Genomic DNA, 17,930 nt, shown 5'->3' on the forward strand with positions numbered 1-17,930 from the left:
TAATTGATTAATATTAACATAATTGATTAATATTAACATTAACATATTAATATTAACAAAGTGAAGACTGCGGAAGTATCCAACAGCCTAATAACTGTAGGTCTGTTCTTTTCAAGTACACTGCCTGAACTGGTGTGAATGTTGCCCTCGCGATGTACTGGGCTGCTTGTACTAACTCCAGACTTGGTGCAAGCAGTACAGTGAACTGCAAGTTCTGTTACACTGGTGGAGAGAACAGTAATATCTGATGTGACGCTTCTGCTAGAAAGAACGCTTCAGTGTACACTTCTTCAATCAGTACAGGAAGTTCAGCTGGAAAGAACAGAAAGCCATAAGCACGTAGCCACTTTTATTTTTGAAGAGTGAAGCGTGGTAATTCGCAGGCGTTATCCACGAGCAGGCTTATCCATTCGAGATTGACACCACGGCCCTAACGATAGTTTTTGTATGATTCGCCATTCGTTCGATAGCACACGCTCGAAACGCACAACAGCCGTCGCGATCGTACAGCGAATTGCGAGCGGCACCTCTCGATCGTATAACTCGTATAAGCTTCGTTCTTTAATACGTTAAGCGCCGTTAAGTTTTTGTTGATCTTTCCATTTACGCCGCGCATTTACTATTGATTAAAGTAATATATAGATACATTTTTTTCGTAATCCTAAAACTTTTAATTTTTAACATTAGGATATTGTTTATGAAATTTTGTACTCTGGGTTAGCCGGCGGCCGAGACACGACGTGTTTAACGTGTTAACATTTCTCCAAGCAGCTGTGTAATTTTTTTCCTCGAGTTCAAGCGCTCCTCCGGACGAGAGGACGCAGAGGTCTGGCTGGCTACGAAACGACATATACATTTTTATTTTATTTATTTTTCTTACTTACGTTTCTCGTTAGAAGGAGCCCGTACGGAGATCTGCAGGTAGCAGCGCAGCTTTTTCGAAAAAGATGTATGTGTGTGTGTGTGTATGTATATGAGAGAGAGCGAGAGAGAGAGAGAGAGAGAGAGAGAGAGAGAGAGAGAGAGAGAGAGAGAGAGAGAGAGAGAGAGAGAGAGAGAGAGAGAGAGAGAGAGAGCAGTGCGCTATATGTCGCCTCGTAGCCGACGTGAAAACGACGTAGCGAATAAAATAGAAATCGGCGCTCTGCGAATGCATGATCGATATTCTCCGTTACTGCGCGTTGTAATAACGATGTAACTTTAATCTTCCGTGAGATGCCAAAGGATTGTTCGTTGACGTTACGTTCGATCTGATGTGTACGAAGACTTGTAAAACTGTCATCAAACAAGCGATAAAAGAAAGAAACGAAACCGATGACTCTCTGAAACTCTCCTTAACTCCCGCGATTTACGTTCACCTCCCCTCGAACATCTGTTTGCGCGTTCTCGCTGTATATTGTCCTTAAGGATTCGCGGCTGTCAGACGTGTGTGAACTGATTTGCCGTTAGAAGCGAGGAACAACGTGCGATCGACTATCGCATGAGGCTGCTTGAATTTGATCAAACCGATGCATTATTGGGCTATTTATACTTCATCAAGACGAGTTGTTGACTTGAAGAGTCGTTTTTGTGAGCGCAGAAATCGCTCGCACGATTTTCTTCGCTCTTCTCGCTAAAAGAACAATCTGCGACGCTCTCGACGAATCGGTAGCCGAATACTTGTTTCGCCTCTGACGAGTGTTCTTCAACTTTCTAGGTGAACAAGGCGCGACGAGACCGAATCGACTGCGCGTTGTTCCCGGCCGGAAGTCCCAGTGAGGATCGTGTACAGTCACGTGCATTAATTCGCGCCATGAGAGGAGAAGCGTCACTTCCCCGTCATTCTCCGTTAGCTGTCAGAGACCAACCGAGTCTAGCTAGGAAAATGTAAACGAACACCTCAGTATGATGATTCATGCGCCCTTCTCTCTCCTCGGTCTGTCGGTAACGATTTTTTTACAATATTCTGGAAATTTTTTTACGATATTCATCGGCCTCAGAGACGTCTGTTGCTTGGATTTACGATTTTTTTCCAATAATTCGCGTCAGACTCGACCGACCTCCGACAAATGGCGGAGAATGACGGTCGGAGTGGGGGAATAACGCTTCTCCTCTTGCGGCGCGAATTAATGCGCGTGACTATACGAATCTAACGTGGACTTGCAAACGGGACAGGCTTTGTTGTTTCGGATCTGTCTAGGCACTAAAGTAAAGACAGATGCAAAAGTGGAAACGCAACAGAAACGCTTGATCGGTGTGCACTCAACGGTGGCCCCTGCATCGATATATATCCGACATGACGACATGACGAATTAACCAGAACGCGACGACAACGAGAGAGACGCTCCGACTCGACTAATCGTACCTCGCCGATTTTTGTTTGTACAGTCCCGTTCTTAGCACCACAAAGCGCATGACGTGTTCCATGTTACATTTCTTCCTCGTATGGCTAACTTCTTATCCAACTTGGAATGCACTTTCTTTCGCCACCCAGTCAGGCAGACTCCCGGAGAACTCGCGATGCTGCGAGACTCGCAAATGAGACGTACAATCGCACGTGACAGCAGCAGCGTCATCGTGATGACACGCAATGCCCCGCAATGTCTCGGCCAACCTCTAGACCTCTACGACCTCGAGCTGTCTCCCGTTCTCTCCATAAGCGTCTCTGTCTCTCTTCGCTTGTCGAGAAATACTGCCGCATCGCGAGCAGGCGGTTCCCGCGTGCAATTCCCAACTTGTAGACTTGCTTTTTGTGTTTTCGTTTAGTGTGCCGTTCTAAGTGTGTGTCCCACCATTCCTGAAAAGAGAAAGATAAGAGAAACATCCCTTCGCAACGACGAGTATGTTCTCCAGGTCGGGGAGAGGACTGTTTGAGTCGCACGACAGTGTGTAATGTGAGAGGAAGAGAAAGAGAGAGAGAGAGAGAGAGAGAGAGAGAGAGAGAGAGAGAGAGAGAGAGAGAGAGAGAGAGAGAGAGAAATCGATGCGTTGTTTGATGGGGGAGCACCGAAAGCTCGAACAGGGAGTCCTTGCTCTCGACCGTTCTGATCCTGAAACAATTCTTCCAGGTGGATTCATGCCCTGCGACGACGGCTGGTTCAACCGTTCCCGTTGCGCCCACAGCATCCTGCAGAAGAATCGCGTGGTGCGACGTTGCCGGCCCCGCGGCGATTATCATGAGAGCCGCTTCCGGTGCATCTACTGCGACTACGTGTCGAACTACAGCTCGAACGTGTACAAGCACGTACGAAGGATTCACAAGCACATGCCTTTCTTCAAACCCGATCGATTGCAGTAGAGACGGAAACGGGCTGGGAAGAGAGGGGGAGGGCGCGTGTGTTCTCACTGACGACCGAGGGCGAGAGATTTTTTTATGACAAACGAGAGATGTACCCGCGCGTAGAATTCAACGATCCGAAAGGTCCTCGTGGACTTTTTGCGACCTCCCGACGACTTTTCGGGGCGAGTGCTTCGCGTCGTCGCGCGGAGACACGACGTTTTTCATGTACATATATACACGCGATTGTCTCACGGGGGTGTGCGTCCCGGCGGCACAACTCGCCGTCGTTGAGGGTTGTGAATCAACGAGACCGTTTTGCGGGTCGAGAGAGAGAGAGAGAGAGAGAGAGAGAGAGAGAGAGAGAGAGAGAGAGAGAGAGAGAGAGAGAGAGAGAGAGAGAGAGAGAGAGAGAGAGAGAGAGAGAGCGATCATTTTTTTATGAATCGTGACAGATTATTTCGTGAATCGGCGAGAGTCTCCGGCGGCACCGCTATCTAATTATTGTGTGTTGACGAAGCCGTTAAAAGTAGAATAAGAGGCTCTCACTGATCTGTCACTTGAGCAACTAGATATAATCTGAAAAAGTGATATTTTTTTTCTCTTAATAAGTTGAAGTTTTTATCACTTGTGTTGACACAGATTTAAATTATTTATCGAGATTCTGATTCTAATTCATATTTTACGTACCGCGTATTATCAAATTTTATCGTGTACACAGGTTATTATTGAGAAAGAGAGACAAAATTGGTCAAGGGAAATTGCTCAAAATTCACCGAGGAGGAGTAAAAGCTTCTGTTACCAGTGGATGTTTACCTCTTTTTTCTTTAGGACACATTGTACATACCGTTCTTGGGCGAATTTCCGTCGCCTACGTTTGTGTGAATGACTTTTCCTTTGTCTGTTAGCCAAATGCCAAGAAGATGCTATCAATGAATTAGTTACTACTTTACTCGGTTGTTGACACGAATGGGGATGAAATTAAGTGTATGACTTCCACCCGAAACCCACCCCTCCCTTCCCAACCTATCGATCCAAAGTAATATCGACACCATACGCGCGCGCGACATGAGCGGCTCCTTCACGACCACTATAATAACAGCATCTATGTATCGGACTTGGTCTCATCCACATATATACAAGTAATTTGTAGTGTTTCTTTTCATTGTTGCGCCGAGCATATTCTCCGTCTACGAGTGTTACAGGCCAAAAGTATTATAAAAGTGTTGCATAACCAACCAGTCACATGTGCGTTTTTCCAAGCGAACTCTGCGTTACTGAATGCTGCGCTGTGGATTTGTAAATTATACCTCCTTACAGCTGAGCAATAAAAACTGTTGTTTATACATCGGTCGAACAAGAGGTAACGGAATTATTCTTGCGCGTGTGCGACCCGCTAATGGGTAATTTCTTCAACGAGTGCTCTGATGGATGGCAATACCCCACGCCACTGGGAATCATACTTCTCTTTTTCCAGATTCGATCCGATTGGGTCTGCGGGTTCGAGCAAGACCGAGCCGACGAACAAAAGCGTCCATTGATCACCTCTTCTTTTTCCCCACCATCCCTCTCTCTCTCTCTCTCTTGTGTGTAATTACACCCCTCTTAAATATACCTTTTCGTTCCGTTCTCCTCACGGCCGTTCTCTCCTAGTTTTACAATCCACCAAATTGTTTCTCACTTGTATCATATCTGTACATGCCCGTCACACAGTTTCACCGTACGCAATTATCCGCATGTGCATCTCAAGCTCCGAGCGGAGAGAGAAGTCACCGTTGTTTAATATTCCACTCGAGCGCGACAAGCTTCAACCCGGTCCCAACGAGCGGACTGGAAGAGCGGGGCGAAATTTTCTAACAAGCCGCGCGGCGTGTCGCTTCCCAAACCCAATGCGATATAACCGAGATTACATTGCAGCGCGAGGTGCTTCCCCACTTGGTTTCTTTCAGCTAAGATTACTCCCTTCCCCACACCCGAGATTCTGTCTCGGTTATATCCGGAACGCCGACGTATCTCGCAGTCTTGGACGCTCCTACTGACCTCGATCTCGATCTGTTTTTCTTTTCCAGTGTCGCACACGGGTTACATGGCCGAGCACAAGCTGCGTAATCGGAGATACCCCTGCCCAAGGTGCGGCAGCACATTCAGCCAAAAGAGCAACATGTTGACGCATTTTAGGCACGAGTGCGGGAAAGAGCCGCGGTTCCAGTGCCCCTATTGCGGCAAGAAAGACCGGAAGTCGTCCAACACCTACAGGCATATCAGAATGCACCACAAGGGCAACAGCATCCATGTGTATCGATTGTATTGATCCGCAAGCAGCAGTGATGCTCGACGCTACGGTCGTCTCGCACGTCGGCAGCCCAACGGCATTTCGTCGAGAAGCACGAGCAGCCAGCAATCGTTCACTCGCTCGGGCCTGATCTCACCTGCGCCTCGCGACCATCACGTCGTCGGTCGTCCTGGGCGCCGTAGCTCGACGGACGAGCTGCGTTCGATTTGCGGCGCAGGCAAGGAGGCGAAGAGGTGGCCCGTCGCATCGTCGTGCTCTACGCTAGGAACCCGAGGGACGCGTAAAGAGTCCTGACCCGTCCTCGTCATGCTCCACGAGCACGTGGAGGCTCCAACGGTACCCGTCCGGGGCGTCCTCCGATGAACGCAACGTGGAGAGAGCGTGCGGCGCTCCCAATAATAAGATCTCTAACGCTGCGATGTTGTCCTCTTTCTCCTGAGGATGTCCCCCTGGTTAACCACCACTTAACTACCTTTAGCGGCGACACCCGCTGGATCTCGCTGAATCCCTCGCAGCTCCACCTTCACCCCCGACCCCGCACCCCCTCTGTGCACCCCACAGTGTGCTACCGCCTCGTCATCTACTCGCCGACGCGCGTTCTTCGAGCCTCGAGAGATCTTTCCGCTTTTGCGACCTTTGCTCGCTCGTCGCTCTCTTTTGTCGTGCCCACCTACGTTATGTTCCTTTCCGTTCTGGCCAAGCTAAGTCGCGCTCGCGCCCCGTGTCCGCGACCACGACTAACCGTCGCCTCGTTCTTCCTGTTCGTAGGATGGCTCCTGCAGCCTTACGACGCCGGCATCTTGGACATCCTGCAAGCGAGATACAGCGGCAACGAGGTGAAGAACGAAAACGGGCCGTTCTGGCGGCAGTCCGGCAAGATGGCGTACCACTGTCCCAGGTGCAACGCCGGCTACACCTACAAGAAGACCCTGAAGACTCATATGAAGTACGACTGCGGGAAGGAGCCGAGGTTCAAGTGCCCTTACTGCAACAAGAGGGACAAGTGCTCGTCGAACATTTACAAGCACATTAGGATGCGGCACGATGGAATGCCGGTGATCGTGCATAGAAATTGAAGGAGAGATCAGCTGTTCCCTCTACCTCTCTCACTTCCGTCGCCCGTCGGCGGCCGATGTCTCGCCCCTCCTCGTTCAACCTCCCTCGGACTAAATTGCAAACGATAGTGAAACGAGAAAGATCGTTCTCAAGTGACTTTGAGGATGTGGATCCTCGATCGTAGTTACTCTACTGTACCTCTCTGCTGCACTCTGTTCTAGTTGGCTATGCTGGATCACGACGTCAGATGCGAGAAATCGTGGGGATCTCTCTTCTCGTTCTTGCGTTGCACGTCGAGGTGAATTCTGTTATATAGTGTAATAATAATTGGTAATTTGTGATATTTAATGATGACTGAGGCGCGTGTCGTTATTGGCGCTCGATGAGATATGTTTCACTGAGGAAATTGCTCGACAAGATGTATTGAAACGCGGCCGCTACGGCCGCGCATCGATGAATAATGCAATTGGCAAAATGTGACAATGTACAATTTGTCAAAGCTTATTCGTTTAATGCACGCCAGATGTTTATGTGTTCTAGTTTTACTTTCCTTTTTTATCTACGAGCACCAAGTTTTTGCGTTTGGTGTAGCTTTCTAATATTGCTGTTTTTGCAGGAATTTTTCTCACCCGGCCTAATCGCTGCTGTCACTTCTTTTTTCTAGAACCATTTGTGCGAGTTTCTCCTTTGCCGTTCCTTTTTAAGGACGATTTTTTGGCGAATATGGCAAAGTGATAGAACGGTTTGATTATGCATCAGTAAATAGCTAGAAATCTCGATCGATCGAAATTGATCTATTTCGACGTGTGACGCAAGACGAAACATGATTCTCGCCTTTTGACGTTGTAATTCAATGTGGTCGTTGTGAGGAAACGGTAGCGTGGAAAGGATGAATGAAAGGAAGAAAGGGACAATTTCATCCCTCTTTCCTCGCAATTTTCTCCTTTTATCTCAATTATTTTCACATTGACTGTGAAATTATTATATCATGTTTTAAGACATATTTTTTAAATTATTTTATCGCTTTAATCATTGACTTAGTTTTCTCCTCATTAACGTGAGCAAAAGTTCTTTGGGCATTTGTAATCGATCGATCTTGTAAGGCCTGGATCGAGGAACGAGTTGGTTCGTTACTGTAAGAAGTGTAATTAGATAGTCGAATGGGCGAGATGATTCTGAAATAAATCCAATAAGAAAAGCATAACGTGTGTGAAAATTAGGGAGGAAAACGGATCTGTGTCGAAATTATTTATCGTTTGTTCCTTGCTCCAAGCACTCTTACACACACACACACACACACATACACACACACACATTGACACTTTTTACGAATTTCATCTTGTTCTTCCGCGAAACTGAATCCGATCATTCAAGTTTCAGCCCGAAAGACCACACACAGTAACGCACAGCAAGACTTCTTTTCCCGAATTGATCTGTCTCTAATAGCAGGGAGTGCGAAGGAAACCTTAACGACGTCCGACTCGCCGGAGTGTCCGTAAATAGTGCGCAAGAGAAGGACGAGTGTGCATTGTGTGAATTGTTGCGCGAGAAAAGAAAAACATTTCGATCGTTTCTTCCTGTAAGTTCCTACCGTGTGTGCGTCCAAGCAAACAGAAACAACTTGCAAATCTCATTCGAACTGTCGATCCGAGCGTGCTTTCAAAAGGACCCGTCTATTTCGACGAGACTGTATCTTTTTTCTCTTTCATCAATGAAAGGCGCGCGATGAGTGTCCAAGAGCGTACTTCTCCCTCGTGGCCGCGGCAAAAGGGATAGACGAATCGCCCTTTTGGAAACGTGACGTTCGACCGTGTTGCAGTCTGTGCCATTTGCGAGTCTATGTACAACCGACAATCCCATCCGCTAACGATGCTCGGAGTGTATCGTTTACCTCAATAAAACAGTGAAGAGATCAGCGTGAGAATTGATTGCGAGACGACGTCGCCCGCCGAGTCGAGCAGCGCGCACCTTCACTGAAGCAGCTGTGGTGCCGTGCATAGCCGCTTTCACACAACCGTGGGATCAATTTTTACGCGTACTTTTTATGTAAACCCCCCCTCCCCCTCCCCCTCCCCCCCCCCGGAGAATTCACGTCCACATAATAATCCACGGACTCGTATAGTCGAAGCGGTCCTTGTGTCCAGCGACGTTCCTTGTGGAATCAGGGGACAGGATCTGTTCGTGCGAAGCAACTCTCTGGCGTCATATTATCACGACGATGAGCTTACGCGTATCCTTTGGATTCCCGTATCGCCCCGTAAATCGAACGTATGACAGTGGGAACCATTTGTACATATATGGCGAATAAAATCCATATTTATTGCATGCCACCTTTTTACGCACCCGCGCACGTCGCCTTGAAGAAAAGCAGCGGACAATCCACTTCCCCTTGGTTTCTGCCCTCTTCTTTTCTCACCTGTGACCTTTCTTCAGATTCTGACAATTGACAGGTCGCTGATAGACTCGAGAGAAACACTGCGCTTACACCTCGATCGATGTGTGCGTGCAGTGTTGCTCTCTGCATCGTCACAACTATAAAGCGGCAGTTCAGTACTTCTCGGCTCGTAAAACTTTATACAAAATGCACGAGTATCTCGCGTATTTCTCGCAGAGTGAGAAAATAAAGAACAGCTGGTCGCTTGCACTACTTAACCCGCCGCCGCGTTAGGAATTCCTGCGTTTTTGTGTTACCCGAAAACCACATTTCTCAGTGATGCGGCTGAAAGCGGTAAAAATCGACCGAGACCACCTCGCTCCTGCGAATTACCGTAACTTGGCAGCGACGTGGGAGGAAATAAAAAGACAAGAAAACCACCTGCGCTTTACCATCCCATCGAAGTGCCCATTTTCTCACACTGATATTGCGTTCGTAGTTAACGTGTGCTCAGTTTCGTTGTTGCATCGGGGAGCTTTTTCGTTATCCTCGTAGAACAAAGCAAAGGACTCAAGACATATCGGAGCGTATGTCTGAGCAACGTCGGTTCCCAATCTCCCTTCACGCGTCGGCATCGCAAAGAAAAGAAAAGAAAAAAAGAAAGCGAAGCAAGGAAACGACAAATTGGCGCGCGCGCGAGAGAGAGCCGAACGCGATGAGATGCGATGGAATCGATGTCGGGACGCGCGGCGATCGGAATAATAATCGAATAATGCGCGAGCTGACGGATCCTATCGCTTAGCTGCTTTACGATGTCGTTCGGTCACACCGAAATGCCCGGGTCATACTCTCGTAGGCGTCACGGATCGCCCTTTGGTATTAACGTTCCGCTTGCTTTCAGATGTACAGCTGTCGGAGTGGAGCTGTCGGAGCGGCATGCAAACGGTCACCAGCTATATCTGTCAGAAGTGCAACGCGGGCTTCCGAAGGATGTGGGACCTGATTAGGCACAAGTGCGGCCAGACGCCGCGATACGCGTGTCCCTACTGCCACAAAAAGGACAATTCGTCCTCGAACGTTTACAGACATATCAGACGGTGGCACCCGAAATTGCCAGTCGGTGTGCACAAGATGTTTTGAACGTGCAGTATGGGAGAGAGGGAGGGAGGGGGGAGAGAATATACTTGTCTCTGTAGAGAATAAATCTGGAATAACTTGGCTCTCGCAATTGAAACACGATTTCTTACGCAAAGATCCTTCTCCCCCGCAAACGTCCGCACCAATACCGTCTCCCAGAGCTTTAAATATATATTGCGAACTGGGAGGAATTTTTATTGACCTCGCTTTTTATTTATTTATTTATTTATTTATTTATTTTTATTTTCGACGTTGACACAACCGTTGGATTCCTCTGACTTCTTTGGAGATATTCCCGTATCAGAAATGCCCGAGCTCAAACATCGTTAACTTGCGCGTTTGTCAGCTTCCCTCGGTGAAACTGTCCGACCCTCTTAATGCCCTCTTAATTTCACTTCGGATTTTGATTTCGTGCCGCATTTTCAGTTCTAATCTTATACTTTGCCTTCTTACGTCTCAGGGTGCAGCCTTCCGAGTGCCGGCATCGATTCTCCACAAGTACTCAAGCCGTCATCACCGGATGCAAGTACCAGGTGGTCTGGTTGAAAAAGAAAAGTGCGCCACACATTTCTGAGTTTCGATTATTTATTGCCAGAACTTGTAGTTTTAACAGCCGACTCTCTTCTCAGGCTGGTTTCTCACCATCCGGGCTAAACGGATAGTGAGAATCCGGCCTTTCAATGCAAAGAAGCGTTGAAAAATACCTCGACAGAACCCTGTCCGTCATTATTCAAACGAATATATGAATCCAGCCTTAGTCGGTTGAAATGCGAACGAGAAAGTGAACGACAACTGGCAGCGATCACTTTTGGGACGACTCGCTCGGCTGAAACCTCGTGAACAAGTTTCCGCACCCTCGTGGTTGACGCCTTCGCATTTCGTGCTACGTGCATTTCCGTTTTTCATTCGCAGCGATCGTTATTTCTAAGCACACTGGGTACGTACACCAGCCAACACACGTCATCGCGATGATGACTTTGCGAGAAAGACGGAGACGACGACAGTCGAGAATCGTGGCTGCGCGCGACGGTCTAATTAACATCTTCGTATTCGCGCGATTAAACACGGTCGTTCCGCTGTGAATCTTAGTAGTCTAACTCTAACACGAAGCTCGCATGTAAAACATCACAGGGCGGAAAGTGCGACGGTAGGGTCGAGGCGAGTTGAAGAAGAACACGAGTGTAATACCATGCGTCGCGGCTTTAGCGTGCCGTTACCACCATGCCGGTTTGCCACCATATTGTGCACCATATTGTGATTATATCGCTGAGAGACTTCGAAAATATCGGGTGAAATAAACGCAATGGCTTCTTCTGTGTTGGTTTTCGATCGATTGCTATTACCATGGTTTGTGCGCTTGTGCTACGAGCATAACGACGCTCAGAGTAAAAACCACTGCACGTAGAGGAATTTTAACTGTAACCGTGAGATCGTAAGAAAACTGACCGATCGCAGTCGATTATTCCTCTGGCGCAGGGAGAACAATCGACTCTGATTGGTCGGTTCTCTTACGACCGTGCGGTTACGGATAAAACTTTTCTATATACAGCGGTCTCAACGATCGTCTAATTTTCTCCTGAGAGTGTGAAACTGATGAACTGACGGTTCCACAACATTGATCGGGCAATCACAGGATCGCTACGAATGGCTGGCTTCTCATGTCTCCTCTCCTGGAGAAAATTTGCATGATCGCTACTTTGGACCGAGAACGATCCGTGCTGTTCTGCGACCGCGGCAGATGGCCGAGATCTCGAGTCTCCACTTACGGATCTGCTTCTTCTTCCGGGGCTGCTATTCCGGTAATCCTAAAGATTAACCTTTAGAGTGTACAAGAATGATGCCTCCCAAAAATCTTTACCATGTGCGAACGGCGCTTTTGGGTGTCTGACTATCAACGCTAATCTACAGACTTGTGTCATAGACTGTTTCTTCTCATGAGAGCTTCGAAGACGAAAGACAGCTATATACTACTTCCACTGTTCACACGGGCACGCTATCTTCGTCTAGCTCTCTGCAATAAGAATCAAGTTGGACAAAGATCGAGTGCTTGTGCGGTACAGGCTATTCTTTTGAGATGGAGTCTTGTGAAACGCTCAGTCTATGTATGTAAGTCTTTGCAGTGCGTTTGTGTGAACAGCGCTCAAAGGCGATCTTGTTCTTCAACATCATAGAACAGAAGTGAGGCGCCGCGACGATTAAGCTAGCTCCGCGCTTCATCCAGCCTCCATCTTCCGTTTCCTTAAGTCAGTTTAAGGATTAAGGTTATGCCCTTGGAGTCCCAAGTTTCGTTTCCTTTATATAAGCGACACGTGCAACGTCGTTTTAACTTGAGAAAGCTGAAGCGTGTTTAATAATTCGATACGCGTTCGGAATAGAGGCTCGCGAATCCGAGGCAGCGATCGTTCTCGCTCCAAGTTGTTTGATGTACACATTCACCCGGCGAGAAGTGCTCATGCGTTCACTAAACGCGTTGGGGCATTTGTTGTGTACCGATTTTGGCCTGTCGGTCTTGCACCGTCACGCCCAACGACGCGGATCCGTGCGCGTTCGCGCACGTCTCGAGCGAGAACGAGAACTTGAAGAACGACTTGCAGTCGAAGCGAAGGCAGTGTGCCACCGGTGCTAATCGGCCCTTCCGAATTTTCAGGTACTCGCCAGAGCGCTAGGAAGCGGCGGAAAGTTTACTCCATCAACAAGAGTCATTACTGCCCGCGCTGCAACCGCGGCTTCACCCTGAAGAAGAACATGACGAGGCACCTGCGCCACGAATGCGGCATGGCGCCCAAGTACCAGTGTCCGTATTGCGACAAACCGTCCAAATTCACGCAGAACATTTACGCGCACATCCGAAAGTACCACCCTGGTCAGACGTTGTGCTTCAGACGACTCTATTGAACGACACCTTGAAGAGAGAAAGAGAAAGAGAGGGAGAGAAAAAGAAAGCACGCTCGAAGAATATCCGTGGCGAGAGCGCGTCGTCCGTATGTTCGATCGCCCCCTTTTCCGTTCGTCCCTTCTATCCCTCCCAGTCCTTTTAGTACCCTGGAAACGCAGAGAGTGGGGATTCAGTACTTGTCGAAATGAGACGGTCGCCGCAGTGTGACGAGAAACTCAACAAAATATCTCGAGTTGAGTTACTCGCCCCTAACCCAGAGAGTGTTCTTCATCCCGACTTCGGAGCGGACCAGGAAGACATGGACAACCGTAACTCTTCAAGGAAGCCCCCCAAGGGAGAGGAGGTCGACGGAAGATCCGATGAAAGTTAGCCGGACTAAGCAACTTTCGTACGTCGCGCCTGTAAGTTCGCAAGTTTTCCTCTTCTAACCGTGACGAACGTCTCGATTTCAGGTATTGCTCGCGGATGCGTTGTCCGACCACCCGCAACCGATGATGCGTCAGCAGAGCCTGAGGAAGCTTGAATGCGATAAATCAGCGCGTCCTGAAGTGTATACGACGACGGTGGACATCGGCTGCGACCTCCCTGACTAGCAATTTTGATCAGGTACGCCTGATATTGACAAGGACCTAATAGAATGAGCGAAAGGTAATCCTAATTAAGTCAGACCTCGTAACACCTTGATGATAATGGAGTAAGGAAGGTCTATATAAGGTTATAATGATTAGATCCCATATTAGGACCTTAATGTAACAACCTAGTACATCGTATAGTAAGATTTAATTGATCGAGTCCTTGTCGGGATTCTTATTCATTGTACAAGGTATCTCGTGGGAAGTTGCTGAAATTAAACGATTGGTTCTCCCCTCCATGACTTTAGAACGAGTTTTAAGGTTAATGATCGTCCATCTGAGGATTCACAGTTTCCACTTCATTTTTTGACAATAAATCTCCATTAAAATAATTTTTGTGTTGTTTTTGACAGAAGTATCGATCATTTTTTATGCAGTATGGAACTATCTAAGATCGTAGATACGATCTGCCAGGTTTTCCTGTGTCTGTAGCTGTAGAAGAAGATATTGAAGAAATTAAGAATTATTTTGAACAAAATCTAAATGCTTCCGTTCGAAAAGCTGCCAAGCCCCCTTCAAATATCTAAAACAACAATACACAGGACTTTAAAACATTTCCTGAACATGCCCAGTCAGAGAGTTTCATTTTATGCAGGATGGAGCGACACCGCATCGAATTCAGGAGATCTTCGAAACAATCCATAAAGTTTATGGCATCCGAGTCATCTCTTTGGGATATCCCAAATCTGCAGGACTAGAATGGCTACCGTATTAACCTGATTTAAATCCATATGACTTCTTTCTTTGGAGGTACATCAATCAAAAGACAATTGCTATGCCGGAGATCAAAAAACACTGCCAGATTCAGTAACAGCTATTAAAAAGGTCGTCTGAAATGTTAAAGACGACATGTTAGAGAAACTTTTTACGAGTTTTCGTAAAAGAATCGAGTTTTGTACAAATTCAGATGGTGCGCACTTTGAAAATCTTTATTACTAGCTTATTTGATTATATTTTTTATCAACAAAATAAACTAAATATACGTTAATTTTTTTTTTTTAATTTTATTTATACCTTATATTAAAAACTGCAGACTTTTCTCTTTCTAATGCAATTTTTGTTTTTACAATTTTTGTTTTTACAATTGAATTTTTTGTTTAACTGAATATATTCGAAAATGACAGCTAATTAGTCTCAGCAATTTCCCACGGGATATCCTGTATCTTATAATGTGACTTGCGTTATTACACATATCGTATATATTTTTTAACAAGTCACAGTTATTCTTTTCCCCTGACAGTTAATAAAAATAGTCGTAAAATTAACGTGATATTTCTTTGGATCTGTTTTAAACTACTTGCTGTTTGGAGATTAACCCTAATTGGAGATTATAATATTTCCTTGAAAATCTAAAAGCATCCATGAGACAGATGTTTCTGACTGAGCAGAGGAGTTTTAATCTAAAATAAAACGTGAGGAGGATTCAGCAAGGTTAACTTAATAAGGACCTGATTATGAATCCTTAATAAGATTCTATGCTGCCACGGCATAAATTTCTAGTTGGATCGTTAAGGTTTCGATCTTCGCGCGTTGAGCAATAGGTTCACCAGCTTTTTCTATCGGACGACTTTCAGGTCGATGTTTGATCCTCGGTGCTGGTGTGGCTTCGGTCAGATTTGGGCGGTATTTATAGTCGGATCTTGTACCTAGGATCGTCTGAAATCTGTCTTCAGATACTTCGTAGCCGATAAAACGATCCGTACGGCATCTGAAGATGAACTTGAGACGATCTTAAATGTTATGTCCAACTACGAGTACCGTCACTTCTTACATTTATGATCATCATAAGTTCATCTTCAGGTACTATACGAATCGCTTACTTTGGCCACGGAGAATCTGAAGATGAACTCGAGACGATCTTAAATATAAGACACCATCTTTTATGTCTCTCGTCCTTTTGTCCTCAGTATTTATAGCCCGATATGTTATTAAAAATTGTCTTGAGTTTATCTTCAGTTTCGTCACTTAGCCATTTAAACTAACCGCACTGCATCTGCGAGATGATGAACCGAAAACGATCTTAAGGTCTATAAGATCTGCGACTACAAATATCGATTCATAGTTTGTCCTCGAATGTGAAGCCCTGAGCCAGAAATTCCACTTCCCAAGCGCATCTAGTTCCCATTCATAGTCGACCGTCGACGCAAGCGATGTTTGCTTTTCATGTGTACAACCTCGTTGTTTTCTAGCGCAAGGTCTCACCGACGCAGCCGATCGTGTCGGCGAAGGGAGCGCGCCTCCACGAATGTGGGTAACACAGCGCACGAAAGAGACTTGTGTCCGTTTGAAATTGTCGCTCTTATAAGTGTTACCTATCTACGTACAGTCACACCCGCCGTCGGTGTATCGCCGTCAACTGACGAACCATCCTGTGCTTTACAGCTCTCCTCTACAGTCGCAGCGGCACTTGCTACGGCGCGCCGCCGCTCCTCGCCATGCGCCGGCGACGTCATTGCTACACCGGCTCGGCCACCGCGACTGCCAACACCACGACGCGTGGCACCTTCGAGTGTCCCACGTGTCGCAAGACCTACAAGTGGTACCGTGGGCTGCACAGGCACCTCAAGTACGAGTGCGGCAAGGCGCCGCGCTTCAAGTGCCCGCACTGCGTCTACACCGGCAAGCATCGCTCGCACGTCTACTCGCACATCAAGAGCAATCATCACAATCGGCCGGTCTACGCTCTCGACATTCAGCAGGCTTGAGCTCGCGAGACGGAACACCGCGGAGTGGACTCGCGGGGGCCGTCGGTTGCCCGCGCGCGAGTCCTGTTAACGTTCCTTCGAAACTGTTAGATGAGCGTGAACGAGGATTTCTATTGATTAGCACGATATGCGAGCGACTACGTACTTCGGGCGCTAAGGCTATCTCAACGTTTTAGGCTCCTTTAGTCGGCTAACTAATATCTATGATCTCTCTCCCTCTCTCTCTCTCTCTCTCCTTCTCCCCTTTCTCCCCCCCCCCTCTCCCTCTCTCTCTCTCTCTTTCTCTCTCTGTCCGCACTGACGAGCGAGTTGTTGTTACTTCGTTCCTTTCCTCGAGTTTACGACCTACGTGTCTCTCGCGACAGTTCCTTTTTCGTTTCCGCCGACGAGTTCCATTATTACCGATTTCGCACTTTGCGATCAAGTGGCGCATCGCTATTAGACGCTCGACAACGCGAGTCGAGCATCTCCGCTGAGAGTGTGAGTCATAATTATGGACTTTTGTATACTGCACTGGACTGCTAACGGCGACCTGAAAGGTGAAGCCAAGTGCCATTTGTCAAGTAGGCGAATGCTATGTGCGCAGGATAACGCATGTGGGTGTGACTCCATTGAATTTTTAATTTGTAATTGCTGGTGCACAAACTCGTTTCTTCGTGTTTATACTTACGCATAACGTAACGTTACGTTGACGTTTTGTATTATGAATACAGACACACGCAGCGAAATTCTACGATGCCCCGACATTTTTGCTTACTCGACATGTCTCATCTCTCTCTCTCTCTCTCTCTCTCTCTCTCTCTCTCTCTCTCTCTCTCTCTCTTTCTCTTTCTTTCTTTCTTTCTCGCTGCACCCTCTGTTTCCTCGCGTCACATTTTATCCCACAAATCCTGTACACGCACAGTGGAATGTAGTATCTAGAAGTCTGTGATCACACATACACATGAGACTCTCGGCATCACGCTATACTTCATTTATGGTAATACTTCGTTTACTCATCATTAAATCGCCATTCTTTTCTTTCTTCCTGTATATATAAATAAATATCATACGTATATTTGTCGTCTTCGGTCGATCTAATAAACAGTTTAGCGGACCGTAACATCTACGATCTGCTCTTTTTTCTTTTTTTTCTCCGACACTTGACGACGTGCGTTCTTTAACGAAGCCAAAGTATGCCCTTAGGCTTGTACTTTATCTCTATTCGGGATACCGAGATTATATTGTAACTATTTGCAAGTTAACGGTAATAAATCAGGTAATTTACCAGCACACAATCGAACGGATATCGACATGTATATAGCTCTGAATGTTACGCATAAGTTTAATAGTTAAGCGAACACAGAGGTTCTACCAGACCCACAATAGTTGTCTCTCTGTCTCTTTCTCTATTTTTATATAAAAAGGTTTTACACCCTCGACATACAAAATGTGTCACCCTTCCTATATTGCACTTTGTGCATTTCCTCCAGTTTCCAGCTGTCTTCTCCTTGTTCCTCTTCCATTCTCCACCGGCCTGTCGTTCGACTTGCGATCGCCTTCACGATTCACCATCACCGTGTGGCAATTTCGTACTACCGC

At 46.8% G+C, this 17,930-nt stretch overlaps 1 protein-coding gene across 27 annotated transcripts in view; it reads left to right on the forward strand.

The window, feature by feature from the left end:
• Positions 1–17,930, forward strand: part of LOC105183462 (longitudinals lacking protein, isoforms A/B/D/L) — a 207,640-nt gene that overhangs the window by 98,900 nt on the left and 90,810 nt on the right. Inside the window, exons 7-8 of one of the 27 annotated variants that reach the window (XR_003113695.1) lie at positions 5,326–5,885; positions 6,318–6,473. The exons of 21 other annotated variants lie outside the window; for them this stretch is intronic. Coding sequence is in view for 4 of the 6 variants with exons in the window: in XM_011141603.3 (XP_011139905.1) it covers positions 6,318–6,625 (308 nt within the window). In the remaining 2 variants the exon portion in view is untranslated. Of the gene's footprint in view, positions 845–3,047; positions 3,591–5,325; positions 6,289–6,317; positions 8,518–9,880; positions 10,135–17,930 lie in introns of those variants that run through there. 5 more of the 27 variants (XM_011141625.3, XM_011141603.3, XM_011141624.3 and 2 more) reach the window with 5 other exon arrangements.

Source organism: Harpegnathos saltator, unplaced genomic scaffold (assembly GCF_003227715.2).
Source record: "Harpegnathos saltator strain DR-91 unplaced genomic scaffold, Hsal_v8.6 scaffold58, whole genome shotgun sequence".
Classification (NCBI taxonomy): domain Eukaryota; kingdom Metazoa; phylum Arthropoda; class Insecta; order Hymenoptera; family Formicidae; genus Harpegnathos; species Harpegnathos saltator.